Source organism: Folsomia candida, unplaced genomic scaffold, assembly GCF_002217175.1.
Source record: "Folsomia candida strain VU population unplaced genomic scaffold, ASM221717v1 Fcan01_Sc003, whole genome shotgun sequence".
NCBI lineage: Eukaryota > Metazoa > Arthropoda > Collembola > Entomobryomorpha > Isotomidae > Folsomia > Folsomia candida.
In genome coordinates this window covers 10,531,629-10,555,812 of record NW_019091195.1, presented here as the reverse complement: position 1 = coordinate 10,555,812, position 24,184 = coordinate 10,531,629, and the positions used below count along the sequence as shown (strand labels likewise).

The 24,184-nt window shown below is 37.0% G+C and overlaps 3 protein-coding genes across 12 annotated transcripts; 2 read left to right on the top strand and 1 right to left on the bottom strand.

Moving 5' to 3' along the window:
- Window positions 1-66: 66 nt before the first annotated feature.
- On the top strand, window positions 67-3,352 carry LOC110845744 (chromodomain Y-like protein). Of its 4 annotated transcripts, none has more exons than XM_022092231.2 (7): window positions 67-219; window positions 925-1,345; window positions 1,421-1,504; window positions 1,589-1,660; window positions 2,156-2,271; window positions 2,460-2,481; window positions 2,616-3,352. In XM_022092231.2, exons 2-7 carry the CDS (start codon window positions 938-940, stop codon window positions 2,967-2,969), a joined length of 1,056 nt encoding a protein of 351 aa, XP_021947923.1. In that variant the 5' UTR covers window positions 67-219; window positions 925-937; the 3' UTR covers window positions 2,970-3,352. The 4 variants fall into 4 exon arrangements, with proteins under 4 accessions (XP_021947923.1, XP_021947926.1, XP_021947924.1 ...); XM_022092235.2 differs by having other exon boundaries at window positions 68-219; window positions 2,431-2,481; window positions 2,616-2,723; XM_022092234.2 differs by lacking the exon at window positions 2,460-2,481 and having other exon boundaries at window positions 2,616-2,771.
- Window positions 3,353-7,045: 3,693 nt separating this feature from the next.
- On the top strand, window positions 7,046-17,200 carry LOC110846396 (inhibin beta chain). 4 transcript variants are annotated; one of them, XR_004834416.1, is made up of 9 exons: window positions 7,046-9,486; window positions 11,741-11,852; window positions 11,934-12,063; window positions 12,144-12,224; window positions 12,365-12,659; window positions 12,766-12,907; window positions 13,033-13,331; window positions 13,614-13,650; window positions 13,814-14,292. XR_004834416.1 is itself a non-coding variant. In XM_022093128.2 (8 exons), the coding sequence occupies exons 1-7, from the start codon at window positions 9,102-9,104 to the stop codon at window positions 13,283-13,285; spliced, it is 1,398 nt and encodes a 465-aa protein (XP_021948820.1). In that variant the 5' UTR covers window positions 7,046-9,101; the 3' UTR covers window positions 13,286-13,331; window positions 13,614-14,292. The 4 variants fall into 4 exon arrangements, 3 of the variants coding, with proteins under 3 accessions (XP_021948820.1, XP_021948818.1, XP_035705815.1); XM_022093128.2 differs by having other exon boundaries at window positions 13,614-14,292; XM_022093126.2 differs by having other exon boundaries at window positions 13,033-14,292.
- LOC110847744 (integral membrane protein GPR155) lies at window positions 16,829-24,126 on the bottom strand. 4 transcript variants are annotated; one of them, XM_035849918.1, is made up of 22 exons: window positions 23,799-24,126; window positions 23,590-23,719; window positions 21,629-21,739; window positions 21,395-21,537; window positions 21,242-21,306; window positions 21,097-21,151; window positions 20,854-21,023; window positions 20,767-20,781; window positions 20,511-20,686; window positions 20,299-20,421; window positions 20,108-20,229; window positions 19,870-20,035; window positions 19,630-19,785; window positions 19,487-19,570; window positions 19,201-19,415; window positions 19,039-19,121; window positions 18,910-18,963; window positions 18,269-18,822; window positions 18,099-18,162; window positions 17,918-18,014; window positions 17,703-17,843; window positions 16,829-17,632 (listed from the first exon to the last, which is right to left on the bottom strand). In XM_035849918.1, exons 4-22 carry the CDS (start codon window positions 21,493-21,495, stop codon window positions 17,410-17,412), a joined length of 2,664 nt encoding a protein of 887 aa, XP_035705811.1. In that variant the 5' UTR covers window positions 21,496-21,537; window positions 21,629-21,739; window positions 23,590-23,719; window positions 23,799-24,126; the 3' UTR covers window positions 16,829-17,409. The 4 variants fall into 4 exon arrangements, with proteins under 4 accessions (XP_035705811.1, XP_021950434.1, XP_035705812.1 ...); XM_022094742.2 differs by having other exon boundaries at window positions 23,590-24,126; XM_035849919.1 differs by lacking the exons at window positions 23,590-23,719; window positions 23,799-24,126 and adding an exon at window positions 22,492-23,310.
- Between the last annotated feature and the right edge of the window lie 58 nt (window positions 24,127-24,184).

Here is a 24,184-nt window from a genome sequence, read left to right as displayed (position 1 = left end):
GCGGTGTCACGTGCTTAGGCTGCCACCAATCGGGCCCCTGCTTCAAGTTCCCTCCAATCCGAAGCTTGTTCTTCTTCTCCAGCAAGCAACTCTGGCTTTATTCCACACTCGGACCCCGGCCTACTCACTGCTCTCCTCTCTCGTTCTCGCGCTCTACTGAGGAATTATTTGGTAAGCGCTGCTGAAGTCAAGGATAAGCGAGTTTCAAATCGACTGCAGGTAAGTTAACCTTATTATTGTTCTTGATTCATCCTTCATCCTCAATTTCTTGGGTTTTTATCTTCGAATCAAGAATCCTCCTCATTCTTGTTCATCACCAACTTTGCACAATACTTTGCACACTCATATAACCCAATTTGCGCTCTATTGTACTATAGAAGTGAGTTTTTTGTTGCAAGGTTTGCACTTATCGTTTTTCAATAAAATTAATGCATTCCGTCTATTTGAACTACGCCATTTATTTTAACATGTTCCGATTAGTTTTTTACCAGCACGACGTATCTTTTATGCACTTGCTAGTTTGTGGTGCGGTAAGGGAAGTATAAGATTTTTTTTGGAGCGGTGCGGTAAGGGAAATATAAGATTTTTTTTGGAGCGGTGCGGGTGCGGTACGGGTATGGTGCTGGAGCCCTGCTGCGGTACGGGCTGAATCAGTACTAATACATTGGTGGAGCGGAAAACCCGTACCGCACCAGTGATTTTGGTGCGAAACGGTACTTTTATAATATTTTTTGGTGGGGTACGGGAAGTCTTGAGATTTTATTGGGTGCGGTACGGCACCGTTCCAAAAATCTTTTGGTACGATACGGCAACACAAACTAGCAAGTGTGCTTTTATGTAGTTGACAAGTTTTGATACTCCCTTTGATTTGAACCTTGAAATTAAAGGTTCAATGCAGTCAATAATCATTACATGATTTTACAGAATACAGTTCACAATGGTGAAATCAAAGAAATCTGGTGGTGGACGAAAAGGCAAGGCTGTCCCAATCAAAGCTAAAGCTAAGGTGGTTGAAGAGGAGGAATTCGAAGAAGAGGAAGAACAAGGTTCCCAAGATAATGGGAAGGACGATCATGATGACGAGTCTTCTGAACCGGAAGAAAATGATGCACCACCGGCGAAACGCTCGAAAACAACTACCCCCGCGAAGAAAGGCAAGGCCGGACCGGCCTCTTCTAAGAAAGGCAAGACTGAACCTGCTGCTTCGAAAAAAGGAAAGGCAGGACCTGCATCTAAAACCAAGCAGCCTGCTGCGGCGAACAAAGGACGTCCGAAAAAGTCTGTGGAGAAACCAGCAGCAGTAGATTCCGAGTCCGATGACGCCGACTCGGATACGGATTATGAAGTAATGAAATTGCAATATTTATTTTTCTATGTTAGCATGCTGAATAAACTAAATTGGAATGCTTATTTCATATAGGTGGATAGTCTTTTGGATGTCAAGTACAACAGGAATGGTACGAAGGAATTCCTGGTGAAGTGGATTGGATACCCTAAATCTCAGGTATTTTGCATGAGAAAATTATTACTTTCCTTTTTCCACTCAGGTATAGCATGCTTAATAATTTATTTGTCTTTGAAAATGAAGGCTACGTGGGAGCCAGAGGGTAATCTTAATTGCCCTGAAAAATTGGAAGCTTTTTCGAAAAAATTGGATGCGGTAAGTCATTATTTTGTTATCTAAGCTGGTTGCGAACAAAAATACATCTTTTTAAATTTATTGGTTCCCGTTATATCTTTTGATCATTGACTTTTTACAATACAACTAAAGATGAGTTAACTAAGGACCTTAGCCCACAACAATTTATTTCCAGTTGCACTAGCTAGGTCCGGTTTGCTTTTAGGAAGATCTGGCTTTCTCTTGCATTGATTTGCACTATCATTTACACTTCAGCTTTTGTTCGTACTGTTGAGTTGAATGATCGACCTATTTCTTAAAAAATTAAAATTATTCGCGTTATAATTAAGCGAAATAGTTCATTTTTTGTTTCATTCGTAATTTTTCAATTCTAGTTTGTTTGTTTGTTGTTCATAAAATACAATTACTTGATCGGGATATTAACTTGCATTAAATTGTTAGTATTTTATAACAATATGTAACGAAAGAACTCTACCAAGAGGATTAAAAATTTGTCTTCCTTATTTATTAATCAAGATGAAGCAGGTCTCTACAAAAAGTCTCAGGACAGATCGTAAGCAAACACAAGTATACCAAGACTCGACGCGTAATAAGGGCGTACGAACAAGCCGCCGGTTTGCGAATTCGCCAAGGTATATCCCCCCAAACTAATTATTTAGTGCTATAATAACCTTTACACTAATGTTTGTCATCAAATACAATTCCATCCATCACATGCCATGTCTATTGTAGATGCTTTTTGCCTATGCCCTTCCCGAACAATTTATAATTTACAAATTATTTTTTTGTAGAAAATAATTTTGCGGCTTGTATATTACAGTAATTATAAGCTTAACATAAAGGTAATTGACCCTAGCTCGTATGTACTCTTTTTCTTGCGCTATATAAAAATACATGGCACACCATATCAATGTATTAAAATAAGAACGATGTTGAGATTATGCTAAACTAATGATTAATTTTTTTTAACTTGTAGGACAACTTACCACGGTCAAGACGAATAAGCCCTACAAATAACAATCTTGCTGCAAAGAAAATTCGAGTGAAAGAAGGAAGGGTTGAAAAATTGGCAAATAATCAGTTATCTAAGTTTTCATTGAATAGGTTTTCAGTATCAGGTTTTTCATTGTTACCACGATCTTCACGTAAAATTACTCGGAATTTAAAATTAACTGCCTTATTCTCAGCAACTGTTCTTTCGTTTGGTGCGGTAACTTATATAAATTATGATTTTATTAAACAGTTTTCTTGGGCGTCAGTCCAGCCCCAACTGTTCAACTTGTTTCAGACTTGTCAAATAATTTTCAGAAATTTTTTTCATTCAGCCTAAATCCATTGTTTCGTTCATAATTGTTAGTATTTATTTATAATCTCACGTTGTTGACTCTGGGAGATGTGTACTACCAAAGTACTAAGATTTTACATTTATAAATATGACATACTAAAAATTACATTATTGACAAATATGATAATCATAATAGCATCATAATTCATAACATTACAACAACAACCTCGTTTCCGCCGGAATTTGTAAAGTTTATAATTAAACTTGTTATTTCATAAATACGAGAGATTAGTGTAGCCTATTATCACTAGGATAGAGCAGAACTATTAATTACTATTGATTACTATTGATTTTTGATGTTGTATGATTATTATTATTTTGTAAAAGGGTTGCAATAATTTGAAAATATATGAAAGATTAATTTAAAATCTTTTTATTATGGTGGCTTTTTATTGATCTCGATAAGAGATTACTGTTATATTTGATTAAGTACTTGTACCTATATTCATGCGCAAGGGGGTGGTTAATAAATGTACAGATATTTATACATATTAGAGATTACCCGTTATTTCTTCCGTTCATGCTGATAATAATGAGATTCCTGGTAGGTTGTTGACTCGATTCTTGTGGAACTCATTTTATTATTATTTTGACCACTAAAAAAGGCCTCATTTCATTGGCCGACATATGTTCTCAAAGATGAAGATGAGTGGAACAAGTTTAGTCGTGAAGATTAATATAGGAAAAATGATGAATTCGTGGAAACGACGACTTACTTAGGTGGGGAACATGTTGAACAAAATTAACAAATTCACGAGACAACTGATATATAAAATTATAAAATTAGTTTGCTATTGTGTAAAATAAGTCGAATAGCCTTAGGGTATAATGCTTTCAGTCCAATTATCTACATGTGCATGCATACGCCACAAAATATATATTCTGAATCCCCTCGCCGAGAGACCTGTCCAACGATGCCGCTTTTCTGGAGTTTACCATACCGATTTTTCAAAATCGTTATATCAATCTGAAATTTTGCATGGAGTTGCTTATAGGTCTGAATGGAAGAGCATGAACTAAAATTAGAAAAAAATTCGAAGGCCCCTATTGGGTAACCCCCAGCAATTTTCAGAAATTAACATGGAAAGCTGAAGTTTGGACAAGAGTTCCTTACTGCTTTCTCATGAAATAATATAAGGTTAAATATGAACGAAACACAGACGAGAGATAAACATATTATGTTTATCCCTCGTCTGTGTGAACGAGAATTTACCAGAGGGGCACTTGGGGTGGGGGTGACCCAAACAGATTTCTAAAAGTTGCTATAATTAACGGAAATTTAGTATGGAGTCGAAGAATAACTTGCAAGGAGCATTTTGAGGTTTGTATTTTCGAAATTCTTATAAGGGCGACCTCCACTGGTCATCGGAGCTAGTCAAATAGAAGGAGCAAAAAATATTTCTAAAATTTGGAGCCAAGTAATACGAAGAATTGTTAGAGCAGATAAATACCAGGCCAAATGTAACACAAAATCATTTCCCATATTTCGCAGGAGAAGGTGAGACAGAGTGAGAAAAGTGGTTGGCGGTGGGTATCCACCACCATCGTGCGTTAGGATCGTATGCGCGATCCATTTTCTCACTCTGTTTCTCTCTCTCTGCACTCATTAGTGGCCAGAGTTTGTTACGGCTCTTGCGGTATAAGATGGCCCCCACAGAAACTTTGACCCCAAAAATCTCATGGTCCGACGCATTTCCAGTCGGGCAACAGAAGCTGAAAAGTTAGCTCTTCAAATGGAGAAAATTCTGGCATCAGGTTGTCAGACTCGAAATGGGTAGGACCATGACTTTTATACGATTTATGTGTAAGTCAAAAAACCGCCAATTTTCGAATTTTGAAACTTTTGATGCATCAAAATGTCCGTATTCATGGGGAAATTAGAATTGCAAATGCAAGTTGGGGTCTAATTCTTGCTGTATCGAGTGTGCATTGGATTTCTCATTTTTCCCAGTTTCTTTTCTCAATTTTTAAAAGGGGGGTGGTTGAATATAATTCAAAAATAGCTATGCTGAATTGACGGTTGCACCCGGAACTCTACTTGCAAGTTTTTATATTTAATTCCAAGAAATCGATGCAACGTAGAATGGAACATTTCCCATAATACCTCTCAGCAGTTAATTATAGTTTAGTGTAAAATAATAGCACATAATTCTATAGACAAATATGGATTTACAAATCAATCCTGGTTCGGGCTAAGCAAAGCTGTACTGTACTAGGTTTTTATAAATAAATTGCAAATTATCGCATTTGACTCAGTTTATGTATTCATGTATATATTCTTGTTTTTATGATGTACGCAGACTCCAATTGATCCTATAATAATGCTGCAGTGGTAAAATAGAAAAATCATAAAATTGTTCGAATTTTAAATTACCAGTCTCGATTGCAAAATTTGTCACGTAGACAGGTTTCTAAACTTTCACAGGTCAAATTACTACTATTTTCCTAAACGGGAGAACCGCTTCCAAATATGGGTAGCACATGGTCTACAAATACAAAGTGATGCAGTTACATAGTTGGCTGGTTTTTCATTTAATTTATCTAATGCAACTGTTCCATATATGTAGCCTGAACTGCATGCATTCATGTATATGTAAATAGTATTCTATTTTGATCCCAAAACAACGAATGTCTAGTTTTCTATTCAAGACATACAGATACAGATTGTTAATTCGTTATTACATATTGAGCACAATTAAACGGATTGATATTTGTACATTGAATATTCTGTAATATTGATGTAATGCGCCGCATTCCTGTTATCAAGCTAATAAAGGTCAATAAATACCTATCAAATCTGTCTACTTCATTTTTTACCAAGACACTTTCGCATGTTTCTATACATATCTACATTTGTGTAGGGCTATGCACTGCCTGTGCATAGCCCTCGTAGAATAAATTTAGTTTTGGGTCGGGTCTTCAATTTTTACTTTTGAAAATTTTTACCGGATAAGATGCTTCAAAACATTAAACCCTATGATGTTTGATGGGGCCACGTTCAAGTTGAATTTCAGCCGGGTAGATGGGCAAATGATTTTTTGGACTGCATATCATCACTCTTGATATGCAGTTTAACAAGATTAGTGTTTTGCATCAAATAAAGTACAAGTAGCGTCATAAGAGTCTTGATTGCATTGATCATAATAAAGTTTAGGACAACTATTATTATTATACGTAGGAAAACTATGATTGCATTGCTTTCAAAGAATTAAGCATTTAATTTAATAATTAATCGAGAAGATTCTACACGTATAAAATTCTACATTTTAGTATAAAATCCTACAAACGAATATAATTTGAGACGAATAAAAATGTTTTTATTCCTTTTCCTATTTCTTGCATTTCGTTCATGGCAAACTGGTCATATTGACAGGCCACTAGTATTGCATAGGCGATGGAATTCCAGTTTCACTTTCCATAGACAACAACTAGCAGTTTGTTGCAGCAAACTTATGTAAATTGCATGCATATGTGAGGTTGCTTTTGTAAATTATGGCACGATGTAGATGTATTTACTTATTTATTATGCTGCACTTCGTTTGCATTAAAGAAATTATCCGATCTCGAGACAAGAATGCTTATGTAAGCAGTTCAAAATTTAGCCTAATATTTCTAAATGCAAAGTGAATATTATAAATGTAACCTGGGTCAAGAAAACCAAATTCTCTTTGAGATACGGAACTCGGCCAAAGGGAGAGAGATCCACAAATTCTTTTATCTCGAGCATTTGGTTGGCCTACAAGCACTTACGACGAGTTTTCGTATAAACTTTTTTTCTGTGGTACGGAATCGATATGAAGGCAAAAATGTGTTGAAGCCGGCAACAAGGGAGTTCCCGATGAGAGAGAAAGTTAACAACTCCACTCCTGTTACAACAACGGGGTTATAAAAGTTAATGCCAGAATCGAAGTTGGAGGAATTGCATGTGCATTAGGAAAACCACCCAATAAGAGGCAGGCCAAACTGCAGAGAGAGAGTTGAAAAAGACTCCGGACGGTCTAGACTCCGGCAGCAGAGGAAAGAACCTTGCCAAACCAAACTTTCTCCACTTTCTCCTCAGTCCTTCCCCAGACCACGGCTCAGCTACATCATCATCCCTTCAATCCTCTCAATTTTTTAAAAAAGTTCCTCAGTTGCTGCACCAGTCTGTGATTTACCTCAGGCCTTTCCCTGAAAAAATCTCAATTGCGCTGCCGGGCAGTGAAATATCGCATCGCAACGACATACGGCAACTGCATATAGTCGTAGCATTTCCTTCGTCCGGATTTGGCTGGATTGTCGTAGACTACAGAGTTTTTCTCACGACAATTACTCAAGATGTGACATAAAGCACTCCGAATTGAGTCCTCTCTAGTTCAAGCCCTTATGAGAAAATTCATAATTATACAACTCAATCCCGCCCAGAAATAGCGAGACAAAGTGGATGTCAGCCCAGACAAGCAAAAACCGACTTTAAACGAAATTTAAAAAATAAGCAAGTAAATTATTCATTGACTGACTGGGTGAGTAAGGTGAGACTGTGTGGTGCTAAAGTTAGGGAACAAGTGTCATAGGGACGAGGTGTCATTACTTATTCAAGACGTGCCCTGCCCAGTGGTTTATTATTATTCCATGGCGAGCCTCCATTAGCATTAACTTGCACTTCGACTTCAGACGCGACGCCAGATCTAGACGCGCTATAAATATTCTACTTTCTGGGTGGCATCTCTCTCTCTCTCTCTCAACTTATTTGACTGACCTATTCATCGAAATTTTTGACGTTGGTTTGGCTTTAAATATTTAAATGATATTGACCCCTGCAGCTTATATGTATATGTGTATGCACATATATATAAATTGTACTGATGTAATTTGAATAGGTTAACTGAACTCTATATTCATGGCACATGCGTATGTGCATCAGCCATGGACGCGTAAATAAAAAGTTTCAAATTACATAATAAAGTATACACAGTTGTAGTGAAAAGTTGATCTTTGTAGGTAAAACCTTTGAAGGGTAAAAATGGATAATTTGTCAACAGGCACAAATTTTAGCATAATAAGTACAAGATCAAATATCCAATAATGAGGTACACAAACCACTTCACTGGATGGAAAGAATGGAAACATTACAATAGCATTTTTATCTCTGTATTATTTTAACATTGTTGTAGATAGTAGTGTGGCGGCGACTGTGCTCTGATCTCGATGAGATGAGCTTCATCAACCCCATGAAAATTAAATTAAATCTTGGAGCAAGAGTCAAAAGTTGGGCTAATAAAAATAAAAGTTGAACGTGACAATATATGTAAGACCAGCCAGACAAGAAGTGTGAGTAGAATTGACTATTTTGTGGAGGAGATGAGACTTTTGTAATCATTCTACGCAAAGGACTTGCCCAGTCGAGAAGCAACTTTTGTTTAGCTCGTCTTCTCATTGTCTTGGTCTTCTTGATCATCCCTCGATTCACCACTCACGGCAACACAACCACCAACACGGGAGGGCGAAAGAGGAGCACATTATCATTTTATGAATCAAACCAGATAACACATATAACCAAAAGTTGGTAGTAAATTTTTAGTAGTAGTAGTTCTCAAAGTTGGCTTTTTTTACAATAGCTTATGCCATGTGTAGTAACTACTCTTGCAGCAATTATAATCTACACATCGACATTAAATTTTACTTCAATAATACTGTAATACCGGTATGACAAGTATTAAATTGCTGGCAGCTGTGAAAAGTTTGTTCTTGGTGAGTTTCAGTTTCACTATTACGGAGGAGGGGCAGTCTTTTGTTGCATAGGTTGGAGGAAGTTGGCGGCTGTGAAACATATTCATTTCGAATATGCCGTGGGTGCAATGAAATGATAAGTTCAAAAAGTCTCCATAACCGAATATACTGGTGCCAAAATTTTTGGAGTATGTGTGAGTAGTTGAACTCTAGTAGTAGCAGTAAGCAGCACTCTGAATAGTTGACCATTTAATTCCTTCCTTCCGGTGGTACAAGTGCCATGTCACTGGTGGACACTTATCACACTTGCTCCCCGGCAGTCGTGTGGTGGTGACCTGTAAAAGGTGTGGACATCAAGACTATGCAATTCCATGGTTGGGGTCCTTGAGCTGAAAACATAAAACAATAATGTCCCATGGTCACTTCACCACCAAAGTGACACTTTTGTACTTTCTCCTCGCATTAAGTTTCCTATCATGTGAAAGAGTCTGCAGTGTCCTCGGTAGTGAAAGCAGCAGGGATGAGTCCTCTCCAAAATATGAGGAGACCATTCGCAAAGAGATGATCAAAGTGCAGATTCTTCAGAGGTTGGGGTTGGAGCAAAAGCCTCACGTAGATGATGCACACAAACTTTCGAAGGATCTCGCTCTCGAAATTTTGAGGAGAACTGACAATTTACATCAGTCTGGTGGTGGGTCCACGTCCTCGGATACTAATTCCACCACCATTCAGACGACCGAGGATGACAATAACTTTGCAAAAACCTCGGAGATTATTTCATTTCCTGACAAAGGCAAGTGCTGACACAATTTATGTACATTATGTTTACATTACGCTTACAATGCATACCAACTGTGGCAAATCATAAAGTATCTAGTAGACTTATTCTAAATACTCACATGTGTACATTTATTCTTAAATACGTTCAATTACAACTGTATCAAACAACCTGACACCATTTATGCTCTTGATGTTTATAAACAATTGTAGAGATTCAATGAATGTAAAGGTTACAGTCTTGGTGAGAATTGGGGTGACCATCTGCAGAGTTCTAGCAGACTCACTGCAGAGTGTACATATGTACATCGTGGCTTCTGGCAACCGCTACTGTGTGCAGGCAAACTGCTTGAACGACTTAATGAAAATTAATAATTTCTGTTGAAGAGCGACTTTTCATCATAATGCTGTATCAGCATAAATGCAGGGTTGTGTTTTATGCAATCGATTACTAGACCAGACTTGGCAGTGCACGTGCCAAAGATTGAATGCTTGATATTTCCTGCCGTACTCCACAAGCGACGCATAGCTTATAGTCGTCGACCATACAGCAGACATGAATAACCAACCACTTGAATATGTACAAGTATGCAATGTGGAAATGTGCAAAAAAGTTGAACCCTTTAAATGTTTGCATATATAGACATAGGGTAGAACGAGTCATTTCAAAACAACTTATTGCCATGTTCATCTACATCGAGATCCATGATCCACAAGATTTAAATTTAAATGCAAGCCAAATATCGAGTTTAATTTGAAACGATGATTTACCAGTTTTTATGCATTTTATAGAGTCGACTGTCCAAATGATTTATTTTAAGTTTTATGAGAATATACAATTCGTAATTGTTTGATACATAGATACATACTGCCAAAGCAGATTATGGATATGATAGTATATGCCCCGAGAGGTATGTACATATGTTGTATGTACATGTGTGATGGTTGGTTTGCTGCTGGTTGGTTTAGTCTGGTCTAATTAATATATTTATAAAACAACTAATTTAATACGCTGTGCTACTTATCTATTTATTATATGCATAGATCGATACTTGGCGACAGTTTCCTCAATCTCGTAGGCTGTACTTGCTTATCTTTGGCATATGCATGGAACAATCGTTTATGATTTCGTCGCCACATCCATAACTGGCAAATTAATTCAGTGGCAGGGCGGACCCTCTCCGCAGCTCAATTTACTCAAATTTAAATGCTAATTATTGCACTTGTTCATTCTGTTTGGTATATTTATGCATGGTGCCTATCTCGCTCAACCAGTCAGTCTGCACAAGTTATCTGCCAAGAGATTTTTCGTTTGATTAAACATACAACAGCCACAACTACTTACTTACTTGACCAGAAAGGAAGTCGACAGTGTCTATCGGACAGAATGCTGTGTTCTTGTCACATACTTGTGTATGTACATGTGAAACTGCGACATACACAATCGAGGACGTCTGCTTCATCGTCTTAATTCTGTATCATTTGCTCACCCTCAAACTCATCCTGTGCATAATTTTTTTCCTTGTTGTTATATCTCAATCAACAATTAGATTTATGATGAACATCAAATTGCTATATTGTTTCTTTTATTTGCTCACCATTTTTCCTGTCTGGAGTTCACATACATATGCATATCTGCACCAGTTATTTACAAAGTATGTTGTACACATTAAAAACAAAACTATGGGATACTATTACATGACAACTTTAGGTGTCCACCATCTGCACTTGCATAAATAGCGTGTGTATATGCGTGTAAGTGTGAGACCTTTTATTTTTAGTCGTCTTGCGACTAGAGAATTTGTCATCCGAAATTATTTTGGGTAGTGAAACACTCCGTATTTTTACTTTAGGAATTCCTTGTCGATATATCTGTGCAAAAAAATATCATCTATATGAATCCTCTCCATGTACTTTCCGTTTTCTTTATTTAATTATTGCAAGAAGAATCTTGTATAGTCGCCGTCTAGACATTTTAGCATTCTTCTTCTCTTTGACAAGGTACCTTAGTTTTAGACTGTTCAGCTTTGTTGGCTCCAGTTTTTTTTGTGGACGGGAACATCTAATCATAAATCAATTGGTTATGTAACTCCAAAACCTAACAATCTCATTTGTATGTTAATCTCGTTTTATTTGGCATATTAATATATTTCAATGCAATTGACTTACCACGAACGACACAAATACATATCTACGTAAACCGGCATTTAGGAAATGTGCTTGTGCTATTCTCTGAACTAAATGTGTTTAATATGGCATACTTTTTTCAGGTCCTATTCTCAATGGGCACACCCTATTGTCTTTTTCATATGCTGGGAACCACGCGTATGGAATGGGAGTGCGGGTGAAAAGAGCAGACTTATGGGTGAAATTCGATTATAGGTAAAATTTGAATTTATAAAATAAGCCAAGAAAACGATGAATATCTGAGCTCTTAATTATAATTTCACTCTGAATTCCTAGATCTTTAATGGGCAGACATTTTGGACACCTTTTACACCCAAAAGGGGTGAACCTGTATATTTTTCACATAGTTGGGAATTCTAATTCCAAGAAAACTCCTTTAAATCATACAGTCCATCTAACAAGTCAGGTATAATTTGGCACTCAAAAAGAATACAGGATTTTTACGTATGCGGCATGTGCATAAAAATGGTCTTATTTCTTATTTAGGACGTGGAGATGGACCTCGTGGTTTCCAGAACCATAATGCTCGACTCGCTCGGTTGGCAAAAGTTGGATATTACTCCAGTGGTGAGTGCGAAAAATAAGTATGCAGTAATTCAGGGTTTAACAACTGTATTTATATGAGCAGATGTATGTATACAAATATCAAAATCATCGCATGTATCCATGTAAGAATTTATAAAAATCTGCTTGCTTTTATACCTTAGGTGCAGAAGTGGTATAATAAAAACAGCCGGCACAGAATCCGGCATGGAAATCACCAGGGAAAGAATCATCATCCACGAGAAAAGCTAACCCTACTCGTGGACTGCGCTGGCTGTGCCAATTCCATCCATCCAATTACATTTAGTCAATCAAATACTGTGATCACAAATGAGAGAAAGGATTCCCCAGACCTCATGAGGGATGACTTTCACCAAGAGCCATTAGATACCTCTGGCCAGGTCCACTCCGAAGCCTTTGCTGAGAGGGACGAGAATGAGATTCCCTTCCTAGTTTTAGGTACTATTTTGAACGTTATGCAGTAACTCGTTTAAAAAGCCTTCTTGTGAGTTAATGATGTGGTAAGATCAGAAAATTGTATACCAAATTGTATTTTGGTTTCTAGAAACAGAAACCGCACCGAACGCTAGAAGAAATCGTCGAAGAGCTTTAGAGTGTGGTCCGAGAGTGAAACATTGTTGCAAGCAAAGATTTTACGTCAGTTTTCACGAACTCGGTTGGGACGACTGGATAATAGCTCCAAAGGGGTAAAATTACATGTTTTTGAAGTTTGCCCACCCGTTACACATTAAAATTATGATCTAATTACTGTATAAATCAAAATTGTTACAAGTTTATGACCTGATTATTGTCTACATGTATTCTTATTTAGATACTATGCTAACTATTGTCGAGGTCACTGTGGAGGTCCATTCCGAACTCCTGACACCTATCATTCGTACCACGCTCACATAATCGAAGAGTACCGAAGAACAACCGATGGGCAATCAAATCTGGAAGGAATCACGCCTTGCTGTGCCCCCACAAAATTTGCTCCAATGTCTCTCATTTATTTTGGGCCAGACTACAACATTATAAAAAGAGACCTTCCTAAAATGATTGTAGAGGAGTGTGGCTGTCCATGAGCAAAAGTACTAGAGCCTCATTTCTAAAAAAAACACTATGAAAAAGGTAAAATTACAAAACAAACTTTCTCGTATAAATGAAATGGAGAAAGTAACGAAGATTCCCAACGACGGAAAGACTGCCCACCGAGAAAGACCCGATTAATTGTTTTGAAAGGGCTTTCGGCCAGTTGTGATATGATTTCGAATGCGTAATGTAGCAATCGTAGATTTCCTCACGCCAGGTTCATTGTTCGAGTATGTAAAATATGAATCGTGATCTTGTCACTCATTTTATCGTACTATTATCGCAATTATTACTGTTGTGTTCTTTTGTTTCCAAACGCAGGAGCCATTTTGCATAAAAGGTTCTGTCTTCAGTTCAGGTAATAAAGCTGCCATTATTTTGGCTGTATTTATTCAAATGTCATAAATATATTATTGCAGTAATAATAGTTGGGTTGAAAACGATAATTTAGATACATATGCATGTACAGTACAGTACATTTAGTGATAAAATTATTATACTTATATGAAATTGTTCTCCAGTTTCAAATCACTCAAAATAGTTGAAGTAAATGAGGAATTGCGGAGATATACCTTCCATCACTGCCACTGTCGACTTATATAATGCCAGATTGACCGTCATGTCAATGGGTTTAATTAGCTTATCAGTTTGTGTGTGTAAACTCAATCCATTTTAAAAGTTGTCAAAACTCAATTTTATTGCAAACAATGTCACATACGAAAAACAAGACTTTTTTTACCAGAGAAAGAGAAAGAGAATCGGAACTCGCTGTGAAGCATATTAAATTGTATTTGTATTGAAGCAAGTTAAATGTGATTAAAGCTACTTTATAGTAATATAATCATAATGAATAACTATTAAAGTAGTTCAACGCGATTGCATAGTGAGAAATTGTGTCACCAAGTAGAAATTATAAAATCTTGGTAATAAAAACTTGAGAATCTTTCAAATTGTAAGATGCGGAAAAATAAATGCGAGTGTTAAATTCAAGTCACATTAAGCACTTACGTTCTTCACGACAGTGATTCAAATATTCGAAGGACATGTTCATGCGATTAATGGCTGACTCATAATGGTCGAGTTGCACGGATTATTTTCATGATTGGATGTGGAAATTGAAATTGTTGCATAAGTTGCTTCGAGTAATTCCTCATTGATCGATTTTGCTTTCTTTGCTGTCTGCACATATGTATTGGAGGGGAAAAAGGATCGCTCCATGAAATGTTGCGTGCTGTTGGTTGTGCTAATGAATATATTTTTTAGAGCTTTTAGACATTTGACAAAGAGAGTTAGGCGTTTAATTTTCGATTTTCCTCTTTTTCGCTTGTGCTCCATTAACGAAGCATTACTCTATAATACGGTATCACCATCGAACTCGGAAAAGCTAAAATTTGTATCCACACAACGCTAGACTTCGCAACAAAGTTCAACGTTTGATTCAGTTGTTGCAGTGGCCTCGGTAAAACTTATCACACCAAAAAAGGCAATTATATTTCTCAGTATTCTTTAGTCCAATAGTTTATTTTACAATTTATTACATGATTCCTAATGTGTATCTCAACATGACGAGTGGTTATTCTGATAGTCTGGTTAGTTTTCTCAGCATTTCATATGAATTAATCAATCAAATAATCACAAGTGCAAGGATTGAAATATAATGGACGTTCATTTAGGGTGGACAACAGCCAATTTCGACAATAACGGGACCGGATATCAGATCTGAACCAAGAAAGTCGCATAGTGCCCCAGCCAGACGTACATACGGAGAAAGCACGACCAGCAGCAGTTACTTCAGTAGTAGAAGCAGCAGTGGTAATAATAATGGCAGTGGCACAAGATCCGGTGGATGGAGAAAGTTTGGCGAGAGTGTATTTGGCCATGCTCCGTACATTGGGACGTTAATTGGTGAGATGAAGAGTCCCAGTAAGTGGACCATTGTGGTCAACATATTTTATTCCATTCTTCATTCCGTGTCCGCGACGACGTTTGTCTCTAACCCGCTCTCAGGCCTTGTCATCCTCGTAACAATGCTCTTCTGCGACAGGAGGGCTGCCCTCCTAGGTCTCGTGGGTAGGTAACCTCTCCAAGTCCGTAGGGAAATTCAGCCCAAAATTCTTTAAAAAACAGTCATTGGAGTTATCCGTACCACAGTTCTCTCTTACGTACCTTCTTTCACATGTGTAGCGACCCTTGCGGGCATCGCCTCTTTTTGGCCACTTGGACTCCCAGTGCAGCTCCTCGTAGGAGGGAGCGTCACGTTCAATTGCTTTCTCCTTGGCTCACTGCTACCCTTGGCTGGCGAGGAGACACATTCTTGGCAAGGAATCGAGTTCCTAATTCCCTTGGCTGCTGTGCTCGGAATCTTCGTGTGAGTTGCTCTTCAACAAAAAACATCCAATAACTAGCTCTCTTCTCTTAGGATTAGTTTGACGGAGGCGTCTCAACATTAGCTCATAACTTCTAATGACCACATTAGAGAAAAAATCCAGAGTCCAGTGCTAGCTTTCCTTGCTTAATTTCTTTGCTTTACAATGGAAACCCCTTTTTTAAGGCTGCTACAATATTTTTGGGAAAAGTGAAACGTTTTTAATGCATCATTTCGGAACTAGCTACAAAAACCATTATGTTTATGATTTTGATGTAAATAAGTACTTGAATTCTGAAGGGTTTATCTGTGGAGCGGATTCAATGGGATACTGGCCCGCGTCGATATCCCAGTTCTAAGCGCTCCTACAAATCTTTTAGCTCTGCTGCTCGTCTACTCTGGATACTTTTTGCAATTTTCTCACGGACCAGAACTACCAAGCCTCACGCATGATGATGATAATAGAATACACAACAAGTCTGAAGACACATTTCAGTCTGATTGCAACTGTTCAATTTCTAATCAGCTCTGGAGTGGGGTTGTTTTGTCCCAGGGGGTGATATTTCAGGTTCCAGTTGCACAGTCCTACATCATTTACCTAAGTGTATTCATTTACTCTCCCATCCTCTTTTGCCAAGAAGTGCTGGGAGGAGTCATCGGTACCATAATTGGTGGGCGACTTTTAAATTTTAAATGCAATATATGTGCCATGAACTTGTATAGTATTTCGATGTCATGTCATTAATAGGAATGGGACTAGATGTAAATGGAGCATGTTCTGCGGATGTGTGTAACGGTGTTTGGGGGTACAATTCACTACTAACAGCAGCAGCTCTGGGCGGATATTTCGTTCGATTCAACTTTCACTCTTTTCTTCTCTCAATAATCGGTGCAATCGTCTCTGGATTCATGTGTGCTGTTCTGAAGAAGGTTAAAAAATGTTTTTATTCTTCAGACTTTTGTCTCAACACACGAGCAAATTTACGAAATTCATATGAAAAGTTCTTTGCATCACTTTCAGAGCGGTGTTCCAATTTTAGGAATTCCGTTTATGCTTTCAACTTGGATATTACTCCCTCTGGCCAAGATGCCATCGTCAAATGAAAGTTCAAAACTGCGTTGTGGGGATTTGCAACGAGTTGTTGTATTCTCAACTCCCGAACTCAACAGCTTTTGCAAAAACAAATTTTATTCACGAGTGAAATATACTCAGCAAGAAAGATCAACACTACATATCTAAGTGTCTATTTAAAATAAACAGTATTTACTATAATAATACAACAAAATTGACGTTACGTCAACGTTAAGCAATAAATGGTAACAGCACACATGTTCAAGAGAACTAGGAAAGGTTCAAACGTGATATTTTTAAATGGTAACATTTCGGTAACATATTCTTATTCGAGTCGACTAATTTAAAATACTTTCTCTCAAGGTGATGTATAAACATAACGTGTAAGGTACATCGTTTGTGAGCAATGAAACGACTAGGTTGGGTATATTTTTTACCACCCACACAAAAGTACATCACCACAACTTCAAATGACATACATACAAAGTTGAACATTAATCGTTGAATTTGCGATAGAGTAGGCACAAGCACGCTTGAAGACTAGAAAAATAATGTTTAGAAATGTGATTATATTACGTACGTCTTTTCAAAATAAACATAGTCAAAGTCAGGAGATTTGATCCATTAATAAATTGGCTTAATTTTTTGTAACATTAATCGTCAGCTCTGAGATATCTATACTATTGTTCTTCCATTTGGTTGTCAGCATTTGGACTAAACGTGTAGAAAAATGGTTGGTCGTGGAAAGGATGCAGATTTTTAATATGACGTATGACTCGCCCATTCAGCAAATGCTTTCCGTATTTAATAGCTTCAATACGATCTCGAGCTAAACCAACCATCAGGAGCCAGTCAACTAGTTCATTTCCACAAAAAACTTGCCAGTATTCTTCCATCCTCCAGCTAAAATTTTAATAATTATGTGCATTGCAATAAATGACACGCTAATATTAATGTAGTTCAATCTACATACCGTCGGTCTCGCACTATGTCTTGCATGCACTTTTCATAGTGATAAGTCAGAAATTGGTGACAGATTTCCCTAGTCTCCGTAGAAAGTTCCTCCCACGCTGGCAACCTTATAGCACCTTCTCCATAAATGATTCTTCTCCACCTTGGTTGTGTTAATAATTAGAATAATATTTTTTACTTTCACGCTCTCAAATTGCGCTTTGAATGAACATTTACCATTTATTTAACGGCATTACAATCATCCTGGTGTTAAGTCCAAATAGCATGAAAGTAAAGAATCCTTGGCCAAAATTCAGCGCTGCATCCAGAAATACTACAATTTTTAATGAAACAATCAAATTAAAAATTAAATAATTATACTACCGTTCAACATATGTACATGATATGACATTCTCACCTAATTCCACATAAATTCCTGTCACATCTTCCATAATTAAAGTCCAGATACAAAGAGCCATTCCCTATTCACATTTGACATTTGTTTACACACATTTTACTTTTGGTATGTTTCAACTGTATATGTATAAAAGTACCGATGATGCAATATTTACATAGTATTCGACTTACAACAAACATGGAAGAGCACAAGAGAAGAAGAAGAATAATGTGCCGTAACATTTGAAACTCATCATCCCTGTCTCGCACGATCCCAATTTCTTCAGGTTCTGTTAAATAGTTTGTCTGCCTGTATCTCTCCAAAAGAGTTGTACAATGTCTTCTCTGAATGGGATCGCACGGGTGTTTCGAGGGAGCACATAAGTCATCATTAAAACTGAAAAGGCTTTCTGCATCGTCATCCTCTAATTCATGATCACTCGTTTTCAAGTCTTCAATTTCGGTGACAGTAATCTGTGGTCTGGAAAACGATGGACCTGGAGCATTCTCATCTACCTTTGTACACCCAGAGCAGGATCCGCTTCTCGCTCGTGGTCGTAATTTTGGAGTTGGAATTACACCACCTCCTAGTCGTACATTTCTTGAAGAAACGCTCTCGTTTCGCCTTCGTAACGACCGACGTGGTGGGACATCTTCATCACTTTCGTGTAGATGGGTTGGAAGAGTATTATATTGTGCATATTGTCTTTCATATCGTTGTTGCATAATCAAACAGCCAATTGTTACTGTACATATGATACAGAAATAATGGTACAGATACTACTTTTGTGAATGCTTGTTTTGTTTTTGCTATATGTTAAATAATTTCTTACCGATAAAACATATCATCAGTAGCATTACCGCGACCAATGCTTGAGTTACTCCATCTAAATAAAATAAGGAATTTTAGTCAAGTTCAATTTAATTAAATGAAAAATCTATATATGCATTTGGACTGTTACATTGGAAAACGGGATCCTGTTTTTCTTCAAGAGTCTCCCTTCTTACTGCTAGCATTAAAACCGTCACCAGCACACTTGGAATTCTGGAAAAGTTATTTGAAACTAGAGTGAAGGAGAAGTATATCCCAGGAATCTTATGAGGATTAAAAAATTATAACTCACCCACAGCCCATAACAATTAGATAGGGACGCAACCGTAGTACAAAACAAAGACTTCGGCACCTAAGGAAAACTAAACTGGCTGCTAAGATTGCGGTGAAGATTCGCGAACTAAATATTCCAAACTGAAGAACGCCAAATTGCAGATATAGCTTCCAACCAGTGCATCCATCCACACCTAACCATGACCAAAGGATTGCTCCAAGGCAAGAAATTGCCTAGATCGAAATTACCAATATGTTTAGCGGACACTTTAATAATACATGCAGCTTATAAAACAAAACAGTACCTGCGACACAACCAGAAACAATGTGAAACAGTGAGGTACTTTTCTCCACTTTTTTCCAAGTACGAATACGACTATAACCCAGGTCTATTGAATATGGGTAAATATGTATTATTTTGACAAAGCTACATTGAGAAATAACTTACACAAGCTAAGAATGCCAAGACACTAATATTTTGCAGAAAAGTGTCCAAGTCATGGACATAATCTCTGGGGTTAAGCTTTTGCAAAGTTATCATCTTAGCAGAAACAAACATTAACGGAGCAGACACAAATGTACAGGCGACCATTGCACTTGCAATCTAAAATAAAAATACCAAGTCACATTAGTCAACTCATAACAAATCAAGAAAGACATCATAAGAATCATCTCATTTATTTGTTACCATTTGCACGGCGACATCATATTGATTTGCATAAACAAATACTCCAGGGGCTGAAGGAAAGGTGCCGTAAAGAAAGCCAAAATTACTCAAGGAAGCGGTGTCGTTGGCATTCATTCCGGGTTGAAGCAAGCTAACCATTTCTCTCGTCACGACGGGCAAAACCAACCTGCATTTTAAAATTGAACAAAATCAATTTCCAGCCAATTACCGTTCTTCACATTGGTATTGTTCTTTTTACAGTTTCACACTAATGAGTATTCCTGGCACAAGGATTCCAGACCCTTTCAGACTTGCAGCACTGCCGACCATGGTTAACCCAAGAGAGAAAAGAGCACACGCAGAGAAAGCGGATCCTAAAACCTGACAATTATTATAGCAATATGATTAGTGTATCAACGCATGTTCACATAGGCGTGTAATTTTAATTACTTTGAGTATTCCTTCCAAAATGGCAGGCACACAATGTTTGAATATCAAGTTTCCGAGTATACCGAGTGCGGTCATTATTATTACAGGGTTGCAGCATAGGTTCAGTATCACGCGTTTCACAATCTGAAAAATAATTTGTAGCCGTAATCTTAAATTCAATAAAATGCAATAAAAAAGTTACCCCTAGTATATACATAGTACTATTTATTTACTTGATATTTTGGGCGTTCGTATTGAAGTCCTTTAGCCCCATCGGATTCTATTTGCAACCTCTCCACCTCCTTCTGCTTGGACACCTCCATTAAAATAAATGCGATAGGATTTAGCAGTAACAGATTCACCGGTGCTGCCAAGTAAAGATATCCAGCATACTCGGGATGAGTTTTACCTGAGAAATTAAGTGTAACAAAGACAGAACAAAATTATGGTCTTTGAATGCCCAGAAAATAGCATCAAACCGAACCTTACCGTACAATGCAGCAACTAGGATAAGAGCAACAATTAAAATTAAAATCTCATATAGCCCCAATTTGATGTTTTAGGACAAACACGTACTGATGGGATATCCAAGAGCAAAATCATTGCTTTGAGTGCAAAATATCGCAAATATTCCAGCCTTGTCTAATTTTGTACCCCGATTTACAAGACTTGAGATCAACATAACAGAGAAGAACACCAATGTTTTTGCCAACAATATAGCAAGCAGAAACCACCAGTTGACAGATCTGAAAAAAATATCATTGTAGTCTTTTTATTTATTATTCTAGTGGATTCATGCGGAATAGAGCTGGTACTTACTTTAGATCAAGTTGTGCTAGTGAAAGGAAAATGAGGGAAGGAAGTGAAAACTTTCCTGTGCATAATTTAAAAAATTAATTAATTTGCACTCCGATTTCGTTACTTTGTTAAACATGAAATAGAAATAAAGAATTAAAAACCTTACCTATGAAAGAATTGAAGCCTTTTGTTTCACTTTGGGATATAACTCCTGCCTTGCCAGCTATGAATCTGTAAAATAATTAGAACCGTTAAGTTCGATTCAACTGCAAAACAGTAAAAAAAATACCATGGTTTACAAGAATGAGTTGCAACTTACCCCAGCAAAATCACTGAAAAGCATTCTACTACGGCTGGGTATAAATTGTCGATACCAATTTCGGTCCCTGCCAGCTTATCGAGCTCAGCGTTCAGAACCATTTCAATCAGGCTCTCCAGGTTAGGTTGCGTCGAACTGTTGGTCTACTCACCCAAAATGCAAATGTTCACAGATACTTAATTGGAATGGAAAAATTAGTACAATGTTCATTTATCATGTGAAATTCATGGCTACCTGTAAAGGAATTGTCGTTAGTGAATCCAAACTTCGTTTAATAACCGTTTTTGAAATAAACGTTTCTTTACTACAATGGTTAATGTAAAGTTGCGTTGCATAGTGGAATCTCTGAAAAAATATCACCACCACGAAATGAAATCATTTTTATCGTTAAGTTTCTTAATTTTAATGTATTTTGAAATTAACTGAAAACGCTCTTCAAATTGTAATCAGTGCGAAATTTACCTCTCTGTCGCACATTTTAATATTGAGTATAACTTCTTATGCTTTGAGTTGGGCAAGTGGCAAATGGCAAAATGAGAATGAGATTATGTAGGAAAGTAACAACCATGCAACAATTTAAGACGTGCATGCAATTTAATCACTGTGGGGGCAGTGCGTGTATTTTTGTCTCAAGTTTGACATGTACACCTACAGTACCTACACATCTGAGACTCGATTGTTTTGCAGTATGTACAAATGTACATATATATGTACGACTAGTCTCAGCAAGAAACGACAATAAACAGACGTGTTTGACAAAGATTTTGTCATTTCGTGTAATTCATGAGCATACATCAATCTAAAAGGCTGCTTTACAATATAAAAGTACTGCTGACAAGCAACAGCATAATTATATGAACCAGCCATTGTTGACTCTTTGTATGATAAAAGTGTATGCACAACTTATTTATTAAATAGGTCGATTCTTGAATAATCCGTGGATTGTAGAAACCTACCCAAAGGATATCTAGTTGGAGTGTATTTTAAAATAACGATAGCGGTCCAACCTTTTATAAATTCTTCGCTTCATATCAATATCAACCATCAAAACAGTATTTAAGTACGTTAGCATATATGTATTTAGCTAGTTGGCTTACAGAACTTTCTCCTTTCACACACAATTCCAGTGACCTTGGGTTATTTGAATATGAAGAGAAAGTCAGAAACTGTTATCAGAAAAGTCTGGTTTCTTTGAAGATTTTATAACAATTGTGAACTAAACTTTCTCTTGACTTTAATGCTATTCTGATTGATGATAGATAAAGGACCAGTGAGTGAGTGAGAGTCGTATTATCCAGATATGACTTGCGGATATTAACGCAACGAGTTGTTGTCCAAGCAGTTAGCCAGCCTGTGACTAATGTCCTTGGTACTTGGTACCATTGGTTTGTGATATACGTAATTTGAACAATTCTTGCAATCAATATATTGCTCGATTCTACGTTAATAAACAAGTAAACACGCGTTGTTTAATAAAAGATGAAGGGGTTAGAGGTGACTTTGTTGCTCAATGTCAATGTAGCGTAGGAGCATCTTATTCCGTCGTAATTTCCAGGTTAAAGGTGATAAAACTGTAGTCACAGACTCTTTGACTGAGATTTGGTTATGACTTTTTCGGAATTTTTTCACCAACAAGATAATTGTCCTTAATAATTATTTTTTCGATAAGTTGAAATACATATGGCAGCAATTGAATAAGCAATATTTCGCGTACTGTGGTGTCACAAGACGACTGAAGAAAATCTAGCAAATCCACGGCGATATTGACGATTTTCGTGGAATTTCATATCTAATTCAAATCGTTAAGAGCGAAAAAACACGTCTTCCCAAATTCCTTGTAACGAGGAGGTGATGGGGAAAGTCGGGGACTCGGGGTAGTGTTTTGTGGAAATTGAGATCGAAATTAAATTTCTGACATTCCTTCATGCATTGTTCAAGAGCCTTCAATATTAAACCCTGCTCACATCTCACATTCCAAGGAACCAAAGGAATAAACGCAAAGGAATGCGGTGTGCCGTCTACACCATGTAATTAGTCCTCTAATGCTTTCTCCCACATTTTTATGATGGTGTCATAGGCGTCACTCAACAATAATGAATATCTTATATGCTCATAAATTAGTCTAGCAGTCAGAGAGATAGCAATATACAAATATAGTTATTTAAAGTTGAAATGAATGATAATAAATAGCTTACCTTAACACTTTATGATTCCTTTATGATGACACTCTAGTCATTCATTCTCACTCGTTGTCAATATTTATTATATGGAGGACACTTAACATGATACTCCATCAATCAATTGAGGTGTGATTCATTTCCAAGCCTTAAATGACGAAGAATTGATAGTGACGTAAGTGAATTGCAAAACATGGTGAAAGTGACTTTCACTGCAATCTTCTTACCAAAACATCTTAAGAGTTTTCATTTTCAGTTTATTATTTTGTGCTTCCACAATTTTATTGTACTGTTTGTTAAAATACATTTTTAAGGTCAATGTAATAATCTTACAATCCACGTGTAATATAACTAACGATAAGTGCTCTGGTTGATTTAGCTATATCTTGTCCCAATAATTTCTGACTAAAACTATGAACTACGTGCACCGCTGGGTAAAGACACAATGGAAGGCAAAATTAATAAAACAGTTTGAAGAAGATACAAGTTAGTTACATAGTTTCTTATCACATTTTGAGATAAATACTAAACAACAAACAATCACAGATTCGCAACTTTAACCCTTTGGTCACGTACACACAACTGCATGCAATAGCATTGAGAGCTCCGTTGT